The sequence below is a fragment of the Dysidea avara genome, chromosome 8 (genome assembly GCF_963678975.1).
Source record: "Dysidea avara chromosome 8, odDysAvar1.4, whole genome shotgun sequence".
Lineage (NCBI taxonomy): Eukaryota > Metazoa > Porifera > Demospongiae > Dictyoceratida > Dysideidae > Dysidea > Dysidea avara.
Genome location: NC_089279.1, coordinates 4,215,925 through 4,235,072, shown reverse-complemented (window position 1 = coordinate 4,235,072; position 19,148 = coordinate 4,215,925). Strand labels below are relative to the sequence as shown.

At 38.8% G+C, this 19,148-nt stretch overlaps 1 protein-coding gene and 1 long non-coding RNA gene across 3 annotated transcripts in view; both read left to right on the top strand.

Moving 5' to 3' along the window:
* LOC136265225 (uncharacterized) overlaps positions 1–7,979 on the top strand; it is a 73,743-nt gene extending 65,764 nt beyond the window's left edge. Inside the window, exons 11-13 of one of the 2 annotated variants that reach the window (XM_066060080.1) lie at positions 5,821–6,167; positions 7,080–7,136; positions 7,392–7,979. In XM_066060080.1, the coding sequence (XP_065916152.1) occupies positions 5,821–6,167; positions 7,080–7,136; positions 7,392–7,675 (688 nt within the window). In that variant the 3' untranslated portion in view covers positions 7,676–7,979. The remainder of the gene's footprint in view (positions 1–5,820; positions 6,168–7,079; positions 7,137–7,391) is intronic. The other variant, XM_066060081.1, reaches the window with a different exon arrangement.
* Positions 7,980–14,316: 6,337 nt separating this feature from the next.
* Positions 14,317–16,782, top strand: LOC136264173 (uncharacterized). Its single transcript, XR_010704993.1, has 3 exons — positions 14,317–15,232; positions 15,287–15,478; positions 15,994–16,782. It is a non-coding gene; the product is annotated as an uncharacterized lncRNA (long non-coding RNA).
* The last annotated feature ends 2,366 nt before the right edge of the window (positions 16,783–19,148 follow it).

Sequence of the window (19,148 nt, the reverse complement as noted above, 5' to 3'; positions counted from 1 at the left end):
TGCTACATGTCCTTTCTTGTCACACTTGTAGCACTTGACGTGTTTCAACGAAAACTCACCTGCCCCTCTGGTGTCCTGCCCCTTTTGTCCACTTCGTTCTCCATCGGGTGTACCCTTGTTTACCGGTGGCTTTTCAAATGATTTCTCGATTAAGGGTGCTCAGTACAGTTACACGTATGGCTTCTGAGGTTAGCACAGTTGGAGTTTACCAATGGATTCCCATGGTCACCAGTAATTATCTAATTAGTCTGTGGCTTGTTTATCGCGCGGCGCGCCCAACGAGAAAATGTCTTTTATGATGAAATAACCTGCCACATACGAAGAAAGAAGAGCGATATACATGAAGGAAGCGAAGTAAGTGTTGCATCTTCTTCATCGTGGTCTAATGAATATAGCGATCCGTAATTTATCGACTATCTTCCGGTTACACATTTAAGAAACAATAACTGTGGCCACAGAACAGCTGCGGGTGCCTCAGTTTCTACACCTTGATACTAAAATTAGAACTAGTTCGTCATTTTAGACCCGATAGGCATGAAAATTTCAGATGGGCAAGCATGGTATTTATGCATTAAAAGAGCGTTTGTCGTTTTTTGATAGCTCCTTCTGGCGAAGAATGGCGTGGAGGTAAAGAAGACTGATTAGTGCCAGCACAAAAGCGGAAGAAGAGTATCTGATGACTGAGAAGCCAGAGAACAAAAATAGAAATGCACGTTTGTTTGTACAGTTTTCAATAATGTATTTTTAAAGAATCAAGTCTCTAGGGCATAAACTGTGGGACTAGTTCTGGTTTGAAGCGAAAATTTATAAGTCGCCTTCTACAGTGAGTTAAGACATGGGATTTGGACTAAAATGTGCAGTAGTGATAGCTTATTGCAAATAAAAAGAGTTTAGCAGAATAGTTCAATCCGTTCGTAAGTTATAGCAGAAAATATAATTTACGGGAAGCCATACACACAACTGTACAGAGCACCCTTAAGTCCCTCTTGGCTGATCCATTATTATATCCTCCTGACTTCCAAGTCTTTCCCCGATCATTCCCTCTGCTTCTATGCTCTCTTTTCGCTAGCCATGCCTCTGCCCTTAATAGATGTTGAAGTAGGTCTTGGAGCGACCAGTCCTTGATTTCCCCAACCTCCTTCTGAAGAGTGAAGAATATTTATTCCATAATATGGAAATGAGATTGTTGTTGGAGAGCTGGTCCAGCACCATTCTCTGGTGATCCTTCATAGCCTCTAGAAAGCCTTGAGTGGACTTAAAATCCTGGTACTGTAACTCGTGACACCTTAAATATGCTGTGCGTGGATCCATGTGGACTCCATAGTGGCTCTTGTAAGCCTGCACAATTGACGTCCAAGATTCCTTATCTTCTTGATTTGGTGTCCTCTGCCATGTAGACTTCACTGACCTGGTTAAAAACCAAGAGATCCACTGTGCTCTCATCACATCCGTCCATTCACAGTCTCCGGTGGCCTCACAGAAATCTGCTAACTACACTTCAAAAATCTTCCTTGCCATCTCCAGTAAACTTGCTCACTCTGTCTCTCAGCTCCTTGAACCCTGGGGGGTGTTTAAATTTCTAGAAGGTTGAGCTTGTGGGGACGCTGCATCTAAGTTCAGCCTTTCCCCCCTTGATACCAATGAGGAACCAGATCTAGCTGGAGTGGTGTGTAGAGTTGTGGCTGGATTTATATGTGATATTGAGCAGGTGGTTGTGGTGGTTGTGGTGTCAGAGTTTGTGCCTACCTTCACTGCTACTGGCAGTCATAGCCTTTAATATCTGTATTACGTGGCCTGGCTGGTGAGCCGAGGTGCTAACAAATTCTGGTGCCAACACACTTAGTGGCTTTGTAATCTGCAAGCCACTGCCCCTTAACTCAAGCATGCCATGCTCATCACTTGCTTGACGCGCATCTGCCAGCTGGTCACGAAGGCGCACATTCTCTAATCGAAGCTCATCCTTCTCTGCTGCCATACACTCCACCAAATGCTGCCACTCCTGGAGCAACCGTTCATAAATACTCAATTGCGTACGCATGCTGCTGAGCGTTATCTGCTCCTCAGCCAGTTTACGTGTGAGGGTACCCTTGCGCCTGCATGCTGTACACGTACGAATGCCTTACTGGACGTCACTGACAATAATGTGTACAATTCTAATGATGGGCGGTCGCATACTTTGATGCACTCGATGTGCTCCCACTGCTCGCATACATCATGCACCAGGGCTGCATCATGGTCTTCCACTTCTTCATGACACATGCTACATGGAAACACCTTATTGAGTGCTGCCTCTTCCTCCATCTCTATGAGTAGTTGCCATGGCGGTCACTTCTGTTCCTTTCTTGATCCTTAATCTTCAATCTCGGTAGGGGACCTCCAAGCTGTTGGGCACCACACTACTTCAAACCTTACACAGAGTCTCAATTGGATACATGAGAATCCACTCTAGTAATAAACCATTACACAGCAAAATTACAACAATAGTGAGCCTATGTAGTGTACTAATAATGTCTTTGTTCACACTTCAACACGATGGCGTGGTCCCTCTCAGGCTCAAGTGCAACTCCCCTCACGTGTGCTCTCTTGACTTGGCCTTACAGTAAATGCGATTTTCACACCTTTGTATATCCGTGATTCCTTATCCGATTGAAACCAAAGTTGCTACAGAAGTGCTGGCTAGATAGGAGAGTCCACATTCCAAATGTGAATAAAATCGCTCCAGCCATTTCCGAGATACGAGTGGCCAAAGTTTGGGGTTTTTTTCTTCGTTTCTTTCTTCGTTTCTTCTTTTTCTTCTTTTCGCACATTTCACAAATTCTTCCATAAAACACAAATCCGGGCTCCAATCTGGCTGACATTTGTCACACTTAAAGGGCTCATTACAGCGGATCTCAGCCACGTTTGGTAGGAATCCGATGAACATTCACGCAGTTATGACTGTTTATTTGCATAAAATAAGGTTGAAGGTCTGTCATGCTCACAGGGTAAATCCCTTGAAGAAATGAGCTGAAAATTGCTATGTAGATGGAGTACCTATCGTAGGAGTGCCTTTTTGTGATTTGAAATTAATCCAGATAGATATGACACAAAACCCAACCTGTGTCACAATTACGCGATTGATTTTTATGAATAAAAAACTATCAGTTTTCACTCCTACCAGGCAAACCACTTAGAACAATGAGCTGAAAATCGGTGTGTAGCTGGAATACGTATCATAGAAAGTCCTTGTAGTAGTAGTACAGAAGAATCGGAGTACAAACCACTGAGTCATGATACCAAAGCCAACTACGTACATGTAGCAAATGCGAGATTGAGATACTTTAATAGAACAGTCACTCTAACAGAGTGTTCAGTTATGTTTAAAACTTACTCCATTATAATTATTACATTGCAAGTTATTCTGTGGGGAGTTCAGCTACAAACAGTTAATCTTATAGACAATTCAGCTATAAGCAAGTCGCCGTGTAGAGAGTTCAGCTACAAATGTGACTAGATCTACAAAAACCGTTCTTATCGCCCAAGACAGGAAGTTTGATTTTTTCTCACAAAGCTTAATGAATGCACTATCAAGTTTTACTGCCACAGTCGACCAGTGTAAAGTGGTCTGCTTTTGCTGGCTGCTTTTTTAAGCACAGTGGCAAGCCGTACGAGTGGTCTCGAGTCTTGATGGAACCCTGGCCACCCAGGAGATGGCTGTGTGAAGTTGTACAGCTCTGTGGTGCTGGACAATGACCTGTGCTGTAAATTTTCTTTCATTTTAGCCAGTTCTGAAGTCTGAATGGCCCCTAACTTGGCCTAATTCATCCTAACACGTTTCTTTTCAATTTTTGAACACTATCTTTCCCGCCTTCCAGGGCCCCCGCCTCCCACCCTTCTGGAGCTCACCTGATACAGACAACCTCGGCTTAAAAACTCGCCTGGTACAGACAACCTCGGTTTAAAAACTATCTAAAATGGCGGGAAAATTAGCTGTTGGTTACTTCTTCAGTGGATGATCAGGAAGGTAAGAAATTGTTGTGAAACGTCTGAAAATTTGGTATGCATAGCTACCACCGTTGACCAGCTACAACACTCTGAATATTTAAAACCGACGTTTTTCGATACTTTTAAATGGGCATTAAGACCGGTTTTCCCAGAAACAGTCACAAATATGTAGCTGTAGAGATTCAGAACATCATAAGTTACTCTGCAGATAGTTCAGCTACAAACAACTTACCCTCTAGAGAGATCAGCTAGAGAAGTTACTTTGTAGAGAGTTCAGCCACAAAGAAACCATCAGGTAGAGAGTTCAGCTGCAAACAAATCACCCTGTAGAGAGTTCAACTAGAAGAAGTCACCTTGTAGAGAGTTCAGCTACAAAGAAACCACCATGTGGAAAGTTCAGCTGGAACCAAATCACCCTGTAGACAAACAAGTCTCCCTTTAGAAATATCAGCTAGATACAAGTTACCCTGTATGGATCAGCTACAAACAAATCACCCTGTAGAAATGTGTTGGCAACAAATCATCATGTAGAGAGTTCAGCTAGAAACACGTTACTCTGAAAAGAGTTCAGCTACAAACAATGAGAGTTTCAGCTACAGTTCAGTTATGTATAAGAAGTCACCTTATTACCTACAGTATCATTCAATGTTAAACATACAAATATTTTTAATCAGACCAAAAGCTGTACACAAAATTTCTTCCTTTGTTCCACAATTTCTGCAGAAAAGAAAAAAAACAAGTTAAAATGAAGCGCCAAAGCCAGTTAATGGCTGGCTTTGTGGCTTGCAATACAAAAAGAAGTGATATCTAAGCCAAAACAGCCAAGCTGTAAAAAAAGAGTATGGCCCCTAGGTACCAAATTCACCTGAATTGTCGTAATTAAAATTTTTGCCGTTAACCTACCATCTTGGCTGCTACCTTGGATTTCACATCTTTTTTCACCTTGGCCTTTTTGGGGGCCGCATTCTTGTTTTACAGCTTGGAGTATGTATAATCTTCCATTGCATCAATAGCCTCATTGTAGACTACGCAGTGTTTATTCTTCAAGTAGGAAATCAAGTTGGAGGCATTAGCCAACAAACCTTTTAGACGGAACCAACAAACATTTTAGCAAGTTCTGCCTTAATACTGTTTAAATAATTTTAAAACCGGTTATTTCCGGTATTCTCCCGGTATGCTGGTATGCGGTATTACTGAATTTCAAATATTTAGTGCTTCGGTTACTAAATTGTAAATATTTAGTGCTTCAGTTTTAAAAAAATATTGCACACCAAATAAAAATTGCTATATTGCTGACTCCTACATTCATATATGTCACAAGAATACTACTTACCTGTACGCAACTTATTTTCAGCTAAACTTTTTGTATGGGTTGTTCTATACTGAGGATTCATGACAATCAAGAAAGATTGCTAATTGGAAGTATGCCAATGTGCAGAAATACACTAGTTGTGCATATACGTAATACCATTGTGAATGCGTACATAATTATCGCTACACGGCAAAACCCATTTACTGATACTGACTGATACTTACTCCGTATTTTACTCCATATTGCTCAATAGTTACTCTGTCTTTCTGTCTTGGAACCATTATTCAAATTCTGTCTACATTTTCACAGTAATAGGCTACTGCTATGACTAGTGATCTACTTTTGCCTCAGGCTAGGCTGCATACTTACAAAAATTGTTCCAAGATGGAGTAAGAATGAGTATATATGGAGTTATGTAGTATCAGTAAGTATCAGTATGCATGAGTATTGCTGTGATATATCAGCTAAAAATTCTAACTACTTCATATACATATACATGTACTGTGTATGAACTTATATTTCAGGTTGAGGAAGGACAAAGTTAAGATGGTCCTTGGCAATGGCCAGTACTACACTGTTAGCCTTGCAGAAGAGAAATTCAGCATACAATTAAGCATCATTTTGCTTCCTGACACAGAACACTCTGCTGAGCTTCGAAAAGATTTGCTGCAATATTTTATGTCCAAGCTTGATCTTGTGGTGGAAGATTTTATGTCAGCTGCAAAGAAGCCAATTGCATATATACCATGTTGTTTCTGCAATCACCTCCATCTCAGGTTGTTATTGCTACTACAAGGGAAACAGCAACACTGTCCTACCAAAAATAAACCTTTGCTGCTTAAGTATTATCGCACTCTTGTTAGTGATGAAGGTAAATATTTTGTTAATGGATTCACTGCATGTAGACACGTGCTTTTATTTCTTGCCATTTTAACTATACTTAATGATCAGTTACAATAAAAAATTATGTCTACTGTCTGTGTGCATAACTTAAAATGGAAAATAAATAAATAGCTTTCCTTATATTCCTTGCTTATAGATCTTCCGTGCCTTTTGCGTGTACGGGCTTCCACTGACCAAAGGTCATGATGGTATACTATACAATTTTTGGACCGAAAATGGTTGGCCTGAGCCACTCAACTTTAATTTATTATAAAGTATTACCCAAAATAACTACATGTATTTCCTTTGAACGACATGTTGTTTGAATTTGTGTACTTATTATTTTGTTCATCAATAACCCACTCCCCAACCAAGAGTGAATAGTATTTGTATAGCAGAGAGCATCTTACTACATACAATGCACACACCAAACAAATGCATTGGTCAGTGGAAGCCAAACAAATGCATTGGTCAGTGGAAGCCAAACAAATGCATTAGCAGTAAACAAATGCATTAGCAGTAACATCTGAACTGGTAAAGATTTGACCTTATCAACATGCAGTTCTCTGTCAACAGTATAGAGGTGTTAATCATATTGGTGAACTATGCACAGTGTGATAGCACAGGACAATCACTCTCCCCTATGAACTATGAACTCTTGAACATCATGAACTCTTGTTGATAGTAAGCTCTTGCATCTAATATTAAGGCCTTTGTAAATGCATGAATTTATTAGGCTTAAACCAACTATTATATAGAAATGAAGCTGAAATGTTTAGAAATAAATAATATTTAAAGTTATGCAGTTAATGGTTCAATGTATGTGTGTTGATCATTCTCCAACAATAATAATCTTTTGAATGCATACAGTGTGTAAGTTTGTATCACATGTTCTGTTTAGATGATTCATATGCAGTTATGAGAAGTGATCCTGTTGTATCAGCCAAGTCTAACAAAAGTTAGTTGTACTATAATTTCTGTGTATTCAGTGTCTTGCATGTGCTATAAAATGTTACTGCATATAGTAAAATATTGCCAATGATTGACAGTATCAAGAATGCTGCTCAAGCATTGTAAATTGCAAAGAGCATAAACTGTTGTGAATTTCTGTAGCCTAGCTATAGCTAGTATCATTTATGCAATCATAGCATAGTAACGGTATGCTAATGTCTTCGTATAGGTATTTATATAAGTAATGCTCTTATTCTTTTAGAGCAGCTTTCATATCCTGAATTGCTGAAGTGGGTAAAGAAGGTACCACAATGGTACATGGTGGCAACTTTCCTGTTGCCTGAACAAACAGCTCATATAGATATGAAAGAGATTGAAGAAGATGGACAAGGAAGTGCAGAAAAATGTCAAATTGCTTTGTCTAAGATGTTTTTTAACAAGTGTAAGGACACAGATATTACGTGGAAGAGAGTTCACTCAGCATTTGTTAATGCTGGGGAAACAAACATTGCTGAAGAAATAAGGCTAACATACATGCTGAATTAACTTAACTTTTGTTTGCTTACCTAAGGAATTTTGCAAATTTTTATGCCACAAAATGCATGTAGTACTACACTTTGATTTTATATCTATATAGAGTAGATTATGTAGATACGTACAACAGTTTGCACTATAGGCTTTGAATACTTGTAATTGCTTTACATCTATTGTTTGTAATAATTAGTACCCTATTTTATAGCACTTTTATCCCACAAAAATTTTGTATACAATAATTGTGTGAGAGTTATATAAGTAAATGTTGCTAGCATTAAAGTTATTGATAATTTTAGCCAGTATTATTTTATTACTGTAACAAGTATGTATAATGTGTTGTTTCACCTTTGCCTGATGTTATGGGTTTCATGCATGAACATGATCTAGAGGTGCACCGATATGAGATTTTACCAATATATCGATAAACAATATAATTAGCTTCACAATTACTGATGCTGATATTCTTTAGTGTTGGATTGCATCTGTTTTCAGTATGGACAATACAATTTAATGTTAATATGTAAAAAGGCATGTAAAAATTAAAGAAGACCTGTGGAAAAGATGTTATTAAAAGGTCTGAGCAAAGAAAAAAAACAGCCTGACTTGCAATTGGTAATCAAACCTTGGCCTCTAAAATAGTTTACATATTTAAACCGATATTTATTTTGGTGCACCTTTAGCATGATCAAGTATTATGGTAATTATAGTAGTGAGTTTCACAATAACTTGTACGCTTTTCTTTATCTCTGTTTATGTATTATATGATGGCTTAATTCACAGTCCAAAAAACATGATACTCTCAGACTGAGTATACTGATAGACTGTTTACTCTCTTTTATCTATTAATAAGTAAATAGTCACTTAAAACAGTGTAGGCTTGCGTCGATTATGCCGGCATAATAGGGGATGAAAAGCATAATGGGCAAATTTCCGCCACCATAAGTATAACTTCTGCTATAACAGTCACAAAGTCAAGGGCTATAACCTGTTTTGAATGGTGAAACGATTCCTGACGAGTAGTGAAATGCACTAGTCTTCTCATTCACAAGTTTACACCAGCGTTGAAACCGGGTCGGGTCAACCGGGTCACATTTTCTCGGGGTCATCCGGATCTGACCCAGATTGGATCACGTGAGAAACGAAATTGCTCGTTTGACGATGTGGAAACTTATAAACGCTATCGCGAAGTTCTTTCGTGAACCACGCCCACTTATCGCGCTACAAACATACGCTCAGCCACGCCCATTTATTAGTAAGTGCAGTATGTAGCACGAAACTGAGGGTATCTATGGTGAGGGCCGGGGTAGCTATTGTTAGTAGGTGATTAGCTTTTTTTTATTTGGTCTTCAACCTATCATTCATTTCTCCCACATTCAATTCGACTTTGGAACACACTACCTACTAACTTAACTAATGCACCTGACTTAAACACATTTTGTCACGCACTTCATCTTTATAGAGAACAGTTATTTTAAGTTCACATCTTTTCACATGCACACAACACTCAATTATGAGGTATGTGCATTAATTAAATTAAATAAATTAAAACCTACAGCTAGGCTGAAGTTGCAATTCTAAAAGTTTGGATCCGCTCCTGTTTACTCAACGCGAATCGAACGCTCAAAACATAGTCTCGCTAGCCGAAACATAGCTCTTATCGCACGCCTCGGCTTTAGTTAATCCGGATCAAATCCGGGTCAGTGGGTCATCCGGGTCAGCAGTAGTGACTCGGTTTCAACGCTGGTTTACACTCGACGGAACCTGTCATTGCTTTTCATTGTGGGTTTTAGTTTTATAGGGACACATGCAATTATGTGCGAACTAGTACCAAGGAAATGCAAAGCAGTTTACAGCTATATCTAACGTGTATCACCGTCTGATTTCGAATAAAATATAATGTGACCGGATCTGCAAAAACAGGACATAATCGCATATTTTTTTGGAATTCCTGTTCATTAATTATTATATAATCTACTTAGCCAAGTGTACCCACTGGCAAAGTTTCAGCTTCATATGCTAATAACTTTGGGAGTTACAGCCCTACAAAATAGTAACAGAAAAATCGATATGTACAGGAAGTATTAGTCTGGCGCGGCCACCCCTTCGCATAAAGAGGAAGGGTCTGGTCACTCTAGCATTACAAATTTGTAGCGGTGGAATGTAATTAAACAATGACATCACAACAATGGCAATAAGAATAACACGTCTGACGACCATACAAAGTAAGCAGATCTCAGTTACACCGTATAGACGACTACCAGCAGCCTCAATCATTATCTCATCTTCGTGAAACTTCGCGATAATCTCTTTCACTCATTACGTAATTCCATAGTATCTATGGTAACTCCGCCAGTATTCGCTTACTGCTGAGGACGAATTTCCTGACTTTGACATTGGTTAAGTTAAGTACGTATAGGTAGTAATAAGTATATAGTTAGGTAATAAGTAGTAGTATGTTGTAGTTTTCAGTATGTACGTGCTTTTACTTTAATAATATAAGCACTTCTAAACAAACGTCACAAAAATTCAGTAATTACCAACAACGCGATCTGATTGGTGTTACCTGTTTTCGGTAACAGGCTACAAATTTTGTATGCTAGAGTGACCTTTTATGCGAAGGGGCGGCCGCGCCAGACTAAGGAACGAAGTATAGGGAAAATAAATTACATACGCTTACATAAACGGTTGTAACTTACCAACGGATTGAAGTACAGAGCTAAAATGTTCACCATCGTGTTCGCCATGAACAGGGGAATCAGTTACTGGGTACGTTTTTCCTTTACTCGCCCTTCACTGCATACAAAGGCGAAATTCGTGAAGAAAAACCGATCACGTACAATCGGTTCGACGTGACGTAAACAAACGCTCATACCTTATGTATCCTTGGGGCTACTGCGACTAAACAAAGACTTTCTAACTCCTCTTGAGCAGGAGAATAAGATGATATCCAGGTTTTTATTGTTAGTCCCTTCCTTCATTAAGAAAGCGGTTAAAAAATTTACGAAATTTTTTCAATAATACGCAAGTATTTCACCAAATGTATTCGGCTTGCGCTCATCCTTTTCTTCCGCTGCTGCGGCCTTTTTGGGTTCATGTAATAGTGTTCGTCTCCTGGCTTCTCATCTTCTATCCCAGGACTTTCATGATCTAGTGTTTCCAAATGAAGAACATGCTGTTGCTACCTTTGAAAGGTTTACATCTGATATCTTTATTCCCTCTGCTACCCAGCAGGACTTACAAGCTCTGTTAGATCAAAATCAGTATGACCAACTATTTGCTTCTTTCAACACCCGAAACCGTGCTTGACTTACTGCTCTCTCTCACTCATCTGGTACTAGCAGTGGATGGCTCAAAGCTATTCCTCAAGTCTCCCTTGCTCTGGCCGCTATTCCTGCATGGTCCTGAGTTTGTTGTTGGCCTTCGTTTGTGGCTCGGAATCCCTCTATTTCCACTTTCCCCATTATGTGTGTGTCTTACTTCCATTGACCAATTTGGTGACCATCTTCTAGAATGTTCTCATGGTCCTATGAGAATTCGTCGCCATGATGCTCTAGTTGACATTGTTGTCATGCTTTGTCCCAGAGTCACTCAGGAGTTTTGAAGGAACAACGTGTTTCTTATGAAGATAATTCTCGCCCAGGTGATGTGTACCACCCTGACTTTCAGCATGGTCGTCCAGCTTATTTTGATGGGTCTGTTCGTAACACTACCCAGCCTTCTCACATTTCTTTTTCTTCTTCTTGTGCTGGGGTAGTTGCTGCAGCAGGTGAGTTAGCCAAGGACCAGAGACATCAAGATGCTGTAGAGGAGGTAGGGTGTGACTTTGTCCCACTTGTTGTAGAAACTTTTGGTTTTTGGTCACCATTTGCGCTTCAGACCCTTCGTACCATCGCTGAACGCACCACAGCCAGAAGTGGTGCACCAACCAAACAGGCTCGTAAACATTTGTTACAACAACTTTAGTTTCTTTATGGACGAACAATGCCCGTATGATTTTACGGTACTGGGCTTTGCAGTGTGAAGACTCTGATTTTCCTTTCCCCAAACCCCTGTTGTAATTAATTGTGTTTGTAGTTTAGTTGTAGAGTAATTTGTATTGTAACTGTATTTTTTCGGTGGGGTCTATTCTACGGAACGGAACGGAACGGAACGGAATGATGGACTAACCTACGGAACGGAATGCTTTCTCAAATTGAAGATTGCAGCTTACCATTGCTGTACAAGTTATCGGTGGCACTTCCTACTGGTAAACAAACGTACCCCAAGAAAGATAAAACGAACTTAAGGATCGATTGTGGGTACTTGCTGTTTATCTTCGGATGTATCAAGTAGGGAACTTAACGCATGACTTGTTTTTGCTAATCTGTGAGTTGTTTTTGCTTACTTTGACTTTAGAATGTACAATCTGGGGCTCAGCCTTTCTAATAGGCATAAATCCGGCAGTATGTAGCTACACTACAAAGGAAACAAGTATGGTGACAAGATGAATCAACTCTGTCAGGCTAAACAGAATCTAAAGGAATTTTGTGCAGTGTGTGAGGAGCAAACATTCAGATACCTCAAGGAGGCTATATTGTGTGAACATCAATGATTCATTAACAGAATAGTGGACTACACAATGTCAGATATCTTAGCCTGAGTAGTGAGTTGAATCCAGCTAGGATGGGGTCTATTTTGCAGAATGGAATGTTTTCTGAATCAAAACTTACAGCTTGTCTAGCCGCTATCATTGCTGAAGTTGCATTCATCAGTGGAACTTCCAGGAAATGGAATAGGATAATAATAAAATATTAATAGCTGTTTCATGCAGTGCATTGTTCTATTACCTGATATATCAAGCAGGTCTCTTCAATTCATTTATTGCATGACCAAGGCAAGTTTTGTTACTACAATACAGTAGCTGATTGGATGTCAGTTGCTTCTGGTGATCTTGACAAGATAAATAGTTTAGAAGACCACTCAATTTCTTCTGTTTCAGAGCGTAATATCCACAGAGAAATTAACTAGAAAGTTACTGGTGACAGGAAGTCTAGGTGATCATGACTTTATTCAGTCTAATAAACATAATATATGGTTGATTGAGTGAGGTATCACTTGCAGAATGTTCAGACAACCAGCGATGAGATGCATGCATGGATCCATTGAATTTTTGTTACAGTTGGAGACATTAAATATCCAAAAGCAAACTGACTGTATAATATTAATTCACTTGCTTTATATTTTCTCAATTTTGAGCCTGTATACAAATAATTAAATTTTTCTCAGTCCTAGAATAAGATGGGAGAGAAAATTTATCTTTGTTTACCTATACTGTACAACTTCAAAGGAAATGAACAATAAAATTAGTAAAACCACAACAAGGTGAATTACAGATTTAAATACAAAATATGAATTAGAGCCTTTAGATAATTATTGTTCCAAGGAAAATTGTAGATGGAAAAAACAAGGACTGGTGAGATCTTGGTTATTTAATAATGACAGCAGTTGGAAATTAAAAGCGTGGTAACTTCTTGTTCTTGAATATGTTGCAAAGTGGAGGTACAAATCAAAATGGGATATCAATTTCATTATGAAAAATTTGTATACTTAGCATTACTGTATTCATTTGCCCTCCACTTAAATATGCTACAACAGTGTCGGTACATTGGCAGTCTACCTTGAAATCTCAACTCTAGAATAGATCCAACACAGAGCAGCCCGCACTGTAACAGATACATGTGATCCCACTGTAATTTCATGGACTGGGAATCACTTGAAAATAAACGAACAAATTTAACCTGTTTTGTATAAGTGAAACATGTGAAATGTTACACTTAAGAAATCCTAGGATTCTTAGGTGGTATGTAATTAATGTGAGCGTTCCATTTCCGGTCTGACTAGATACATTGAAATTACACACACATCTTGGTCCAAATCACATTTGCCTGGTGGCTATGGGCATGGCTTCACATGCATAGCTAGGCTTATAATTGAGATTTAGTTGATCTTGGAGTTTTGGCATTTGGCCTGATTCAAGGCTAGCAGTCAGACACATCCTTGAATTTGTGCAACAGACAAAATCAGTTCACTATTGAATACAGCATTAGTCCACTGCACCGGCTGTTAATAACTCCATGCATACAATTCAGTGATGTTTGCAGAATATAGCCCCTTTGCGATCTGCCAAAATATTTGCTCCTCTCACACTGCACAAAATTCTTCAAGTTTTAATTCAGCTGGCTCTTTCCTGTTATCAGTGTCTTCCTGCTTGCTTTATTTGTACACTGACATATGACTTGAAAAGCCGGCCCAGACTGTTTTCTAAAGTCAAAATGAGCAAACCAGCTCACATAAAGTGCCCTTCTTGGTATATCCGTAGATGAACCAAGGATGAACATCACTGATACAGCTCATCCCACAATTAATACTTCGTTACTAATGACAACCAACAAGAACCCACAATCGATCCTTTAATTCTTTTCATCTTATGTTTAATCACCCACTGGAGGTGCCACTGAAAACTCGTAAGGGAAGTTTCAGCAATGGTAAGTTGCAAGCTTCAATTTGAGAAAGCGTTCCGTTCCGTAGTTTAGTCCATCATTCCGTTCCGTTCCGTTCCGTAGAATAGTCCCCACCAATGTATTCAATGCTTTATACTGTAAATGTGACTGAATTTGACCATATTGAAAACTTTTGCGTGTTTTTGAAACAATTAAATTTTTCCTTAAAAATGCGTGTTACCGTAATTTATGTGGACTCCGCTTGTACTGTTTGTTATCGCAGGAGGTGAAATGAGGAACGTCCAGAGTAGAATAGCCTGTTTAACGAAGAACTGTAGATGACCAAGCAATGCTCCGTTCCTATATTTCTTGGAGAAACCAAACGACGCTACGTCAGGCCATAGCATTGCCGGACTAGAGCATTGAAGTGAAGCCGTGAGGACCGAAACGACCATACAGTCAATTGATTCAAGGAAGTTCCGTTATGTAAATCGAGTATTCCAGGTGGAACAAGGAACCTCAAGTTGTGGTGGGCGCTTCTGTCGGTATAAAAAGTACTACTGAGTGGTTCAGTGTAACTTGGATTTGATGTGTATTTAGCTTCTCTGTTATAGTTGTAATCAATGAAGTGACATTCTGTCTACTAACTATAACACATCAGGGTATACTAAGAGTATGCTGTTTGTATTTCCTTACAGTAGCCCATCTGACACATTGCATTGTACTGTTGAGAGTAATCCCATACAGTGAAACCTGTTTAAGCTGCATGGTCATGTTTGAGCCAACATTTCTTGACCTCAATAGACAGGTGGACAAACTTCTCACTTAAGGTAAAAAATCAAAATAAATTTTATGTTGACAGGTGGCCTTTCTGTACCTATACAGATGACCACTAAGACAGGTTTCTCTGTACTCATGCTGTCATAATTGACACTTCAGGATATTTTTAAACCTAGTTTTGTTGGAGTGCATAATTTCTTTTTCTGAGGTGAAAGCTGTAGCCAACCCCACTCAGCAGGAAATCCCTTCTTCAGTGCTGAATACTGTTGCTCCAGAAATGATGCTTCCTCATTTCACACTTTGATGACAGGTAGCAATGGCAGATGTACAAGTAGTGTGCTTCGAGATTTCACATTTGTTGCAGTTACAGCCCAGTCGAAACCATCCCGAACCCATCCTACTGGGATGTATGGTGCACAGGGTATTTACCAGAAGTCTGACATAGCAAAAACAATTCAATTCTTACTTGAGTGTGAAGTCGTGAAATAACCGATATGAAGTACTACTAGTTTACCAACATTATCATGAAGCCTTTCATACTTCAAAATGTAGAGGTGTAAGTAATTTATAATTGATCATTCAGCAATGGTATTTGCGTATGTCAACGATCAGCACATGTAGAACCACTAAAAGATTATTCGACACTCTACAGACAATGTGTTGTATTTATTTTCTATTTCAGTAAGATATCACACTTTAAATTAAAAAATAAAAATTTTGGAAGTTACCGCAATGTCATACTCCTATACAAACAATGATTAGTAATGTATTATACTGTTGGTGTCAAGCTACCAGTGGAATAGTTACTTCAACTTCTCAGCACATTCAAATACCAGTCCTCCTTACATTGAATCTATCCAGCATAACTACTGGTCACCTGAACACCTGCAAAAAGATGTGTTTGTGAATAACCAGTAACTATGTTATGTGCAGCATAAAACTTTATACTGTAGGCAGAGAAATTTTCGAGTAAAAATATTTTCATGGATGCAGACAATCCACGAAAATGTTTTTACTCGAATTTTTTTTAGTACTGTATCACAAAGTTATCTTTCTTTGGTTTATTTGTAGATACACTTTTGGTGATGTACCCGGCCATATTACTGGAAATTGATGGCCTCCAATCAGATTGTGGGAACAGGGTGTGGCACCAGAATTAATTACTTGCTGACCAAGGGACTCAAGCTGACTCAGACGCAAAGTGGCAAAGCTCGGGAATTACAGCAACCAAAACTGAAATGAAGCACTGGACTGTAAATAATGCCAGCTGTTTATAGGCACCAGCAAATTATATTTGCGTGTGGCGATACGACACCTTTAATTAATGCATTATAAGCCCAAGAACTATTCTAATACTATGCTTACTTTAATAACCTTTGTAGCTGGATCGTAGCTGTATAATTGAGGTAACAAATTTTTTGTGGTAAAAGTTTTTTGTTAAAAATATTTTCGTGGTCTCAGACCAACCACGAAAATATTTTTACCATGAAAATTTCCCTACCTACGTATGGTATGGTAACATTAAAGCACCTTGTATACTTTTTAAAGATGCACCAACTCAATAAAGCAGTGTACATGTCTTTAGCATAAATACATCAAATACTATCCTGACTTTCAAGTGATTTACACGTATACAAAATGCCCAAATATCATTCAAATTAAGACATACTTCCTGAAATCACCATCACACATAGGATCTGCTGTACTAAATCCTCTGCAATTTTTGGTATAAAAGAATACCTTAGTTTCTAAATTAAAAGAACACTACTGTAAAACCTTTATCTAGAAGGATAGAACGTTTTTCACACATTAATAGCCGTTTATACTCGATTCACCGGGATTGATAATCATTTATGCAAAACAGCCGGCCTATTATATCTGCTTAGGAAACCTTTACAGATGTCCCCACCTCACATTCACACACAGTTGTCATGGTGAAGTGCTAAACTCACCGAATCCTGGCTGAAATGGACAGATAGAGGTCCTGGTGAGGCGAGAAACTTGGTACGCGTCGTGAAATGTTAGTGTTTACGTTCATCGCTTCACTTCAACGTCAAATAGCGGAGCATCCCGCCAAGATAAATTCAAAGACTTTAGCATCAAAATATACCCCAGACACTGGAGAACACGATTGTGACCGTAAAATTGTTCTACCGTACAGCAAATATTCGCAGGAACATTTTTCGCACGATAACCCAAAACCACAATACAATTTCCATACAAAAACTATTGGGAGAAATCAATAGTGACTATCGCAAATCGAAAAATAGCGGAGACTTGCCCTATAGGTATGGCGCTATAAATTTGTACACGTGTAGTATGTTAGCTTCTGATGTAAAAGCCGACCGTTTTTTTAAAGAAAGGTACTTGCACGAAGTGTGAAGAGCAGTAGTAAACGAAATTTTCATTGTCTTCCCAATACTCGTAATACATTTCCGAATTTATTTTTGTATTTTGGGGGCGTGGCCCGGTTTCGTTTTTTGTATTGTTCTTTCATTGAGAGTTTTCGTTATGCAAAACCCGGCTTCGACGCACAAAGCTTCGTTAGGAGATATGGCAATTTTAAGCAATCATTGTGTAATAACTTCCCATTGCTTACAGCTGTGCAAACAAAATTTGCACCAAGTATGCATCTATTTACTAGCTATTACTGAGTGGGTGTATTTTACCCAAAATTAGTCCTGTTTTGGGCAGCTTTTCTCGATCGGGTAATAATATCACAGGTGGTAGTAATAGGGTGGGGGGTGGTGGGTGGGCTTAACATAGGGGTATAACATAGGGGTATAAAATGAAGCGACAACCCCTACAGGTAGTATCAGAACATCAAGACTTAGGAATAATAGTGGATTCTAGCTTAAAGTTCCATAGCCAAGCAACTTCTGCTATAAACAAAGCCAATCGTGTATTGGGATTAATCAAAAAATTATTTAACACTCTAAATAGAAAGACCCTTCCAATACTCTACAAGGCTCTGGTAAGACCTCACCTTGAATATGCTAATGTTGTAAGGGGACCCAATTATATTGGAGATTGTGACAGGATGGAGAGAGTGCAAAGAAGAGCCACTAAATGTGTTCAGGATCTGTCCAGTTTGGAGTATGATGAATGTCTGGTTACCCTCAAGCTTCCTACATTGTCATATCGAAGGCATCGTGCTGACATGATTATGCTATATAATATCTTACAAGGGAATTTTAATCTTCAACCTGAATTATTTTTCCACCTGAATTTATCAAGTGCCACAAGGGGACATGACTTCAAACTTTTTAAACCTCATGCCCAAAAGAATGTTCGAAGTAAATTCTTTTCAGTAAGAACCATCAATTCATGGAATAATTTACCCAATTATGTAGTGTCGTCTAATTCTACTGACAACTTTAAAATTTTGATTGATAACTTTTATTCTTAATGTAATTGTTTATTGTAATGAGCAGGACTCACAGGCATAATGCCTTTTTCTCCGTATTTAATAGTAATAATAATAATAATAATAAAGAAGACGATTGGAATCCAGAGGCCAAGTTTGGGCTCTCCGTGACCCTTCATGGCCCTCAAATCACTCCAAATTGACTGAGAACACTATTGGCGAGCTCTCTGTGAAGTCCCAGCTCACTACACACCATTATCACAAAGCCATGGCCATTCAATGGCACCAATCTCCCACTCGTGGCTTTGACAGGGTCGGAAGAAAGCTGCCACAGAAACCAGACTTGCCAGTCCTGAAGGAAGTAAAGTGTGGAATATGATAGTGTATTAGGCCAGCAATCCATTTCTGGTAAAAACGTAAGTTTGATTTTGTGTGTGTGGAAGCCTTGTTATGTGAAATCCGGTCACAAATTTAGGCTTATGCGACTATGTTACTTTTTCGCAGATCCGGTCACATAGCTATGATGATTATGATTACTGTATTGAAAGTTTGATTGAAAGACAATAGCTAGCTACAAGAGAAGCTCTTATGATAATAAGGTTAGTGATGAGTCAGTATAGCTGAATGATGTCTGGACATTAATAATAGTGAAGTATCTGCAGGTCTGCAGTGAGACTGAGGTTAATATCAAACCAGGAAAATATTTCAAAAAGACCGAGATTCTCTAATAGAACAGTCAAACACTCTAATAGAACAGTCATTGCATACAACAGAGAGAATAAGAACCATTAAGTGTTTACCCCAGGAGGCTAATATGTTCTTGGCATGGTGGTGCAAATACAAGTTGCATAATATTATA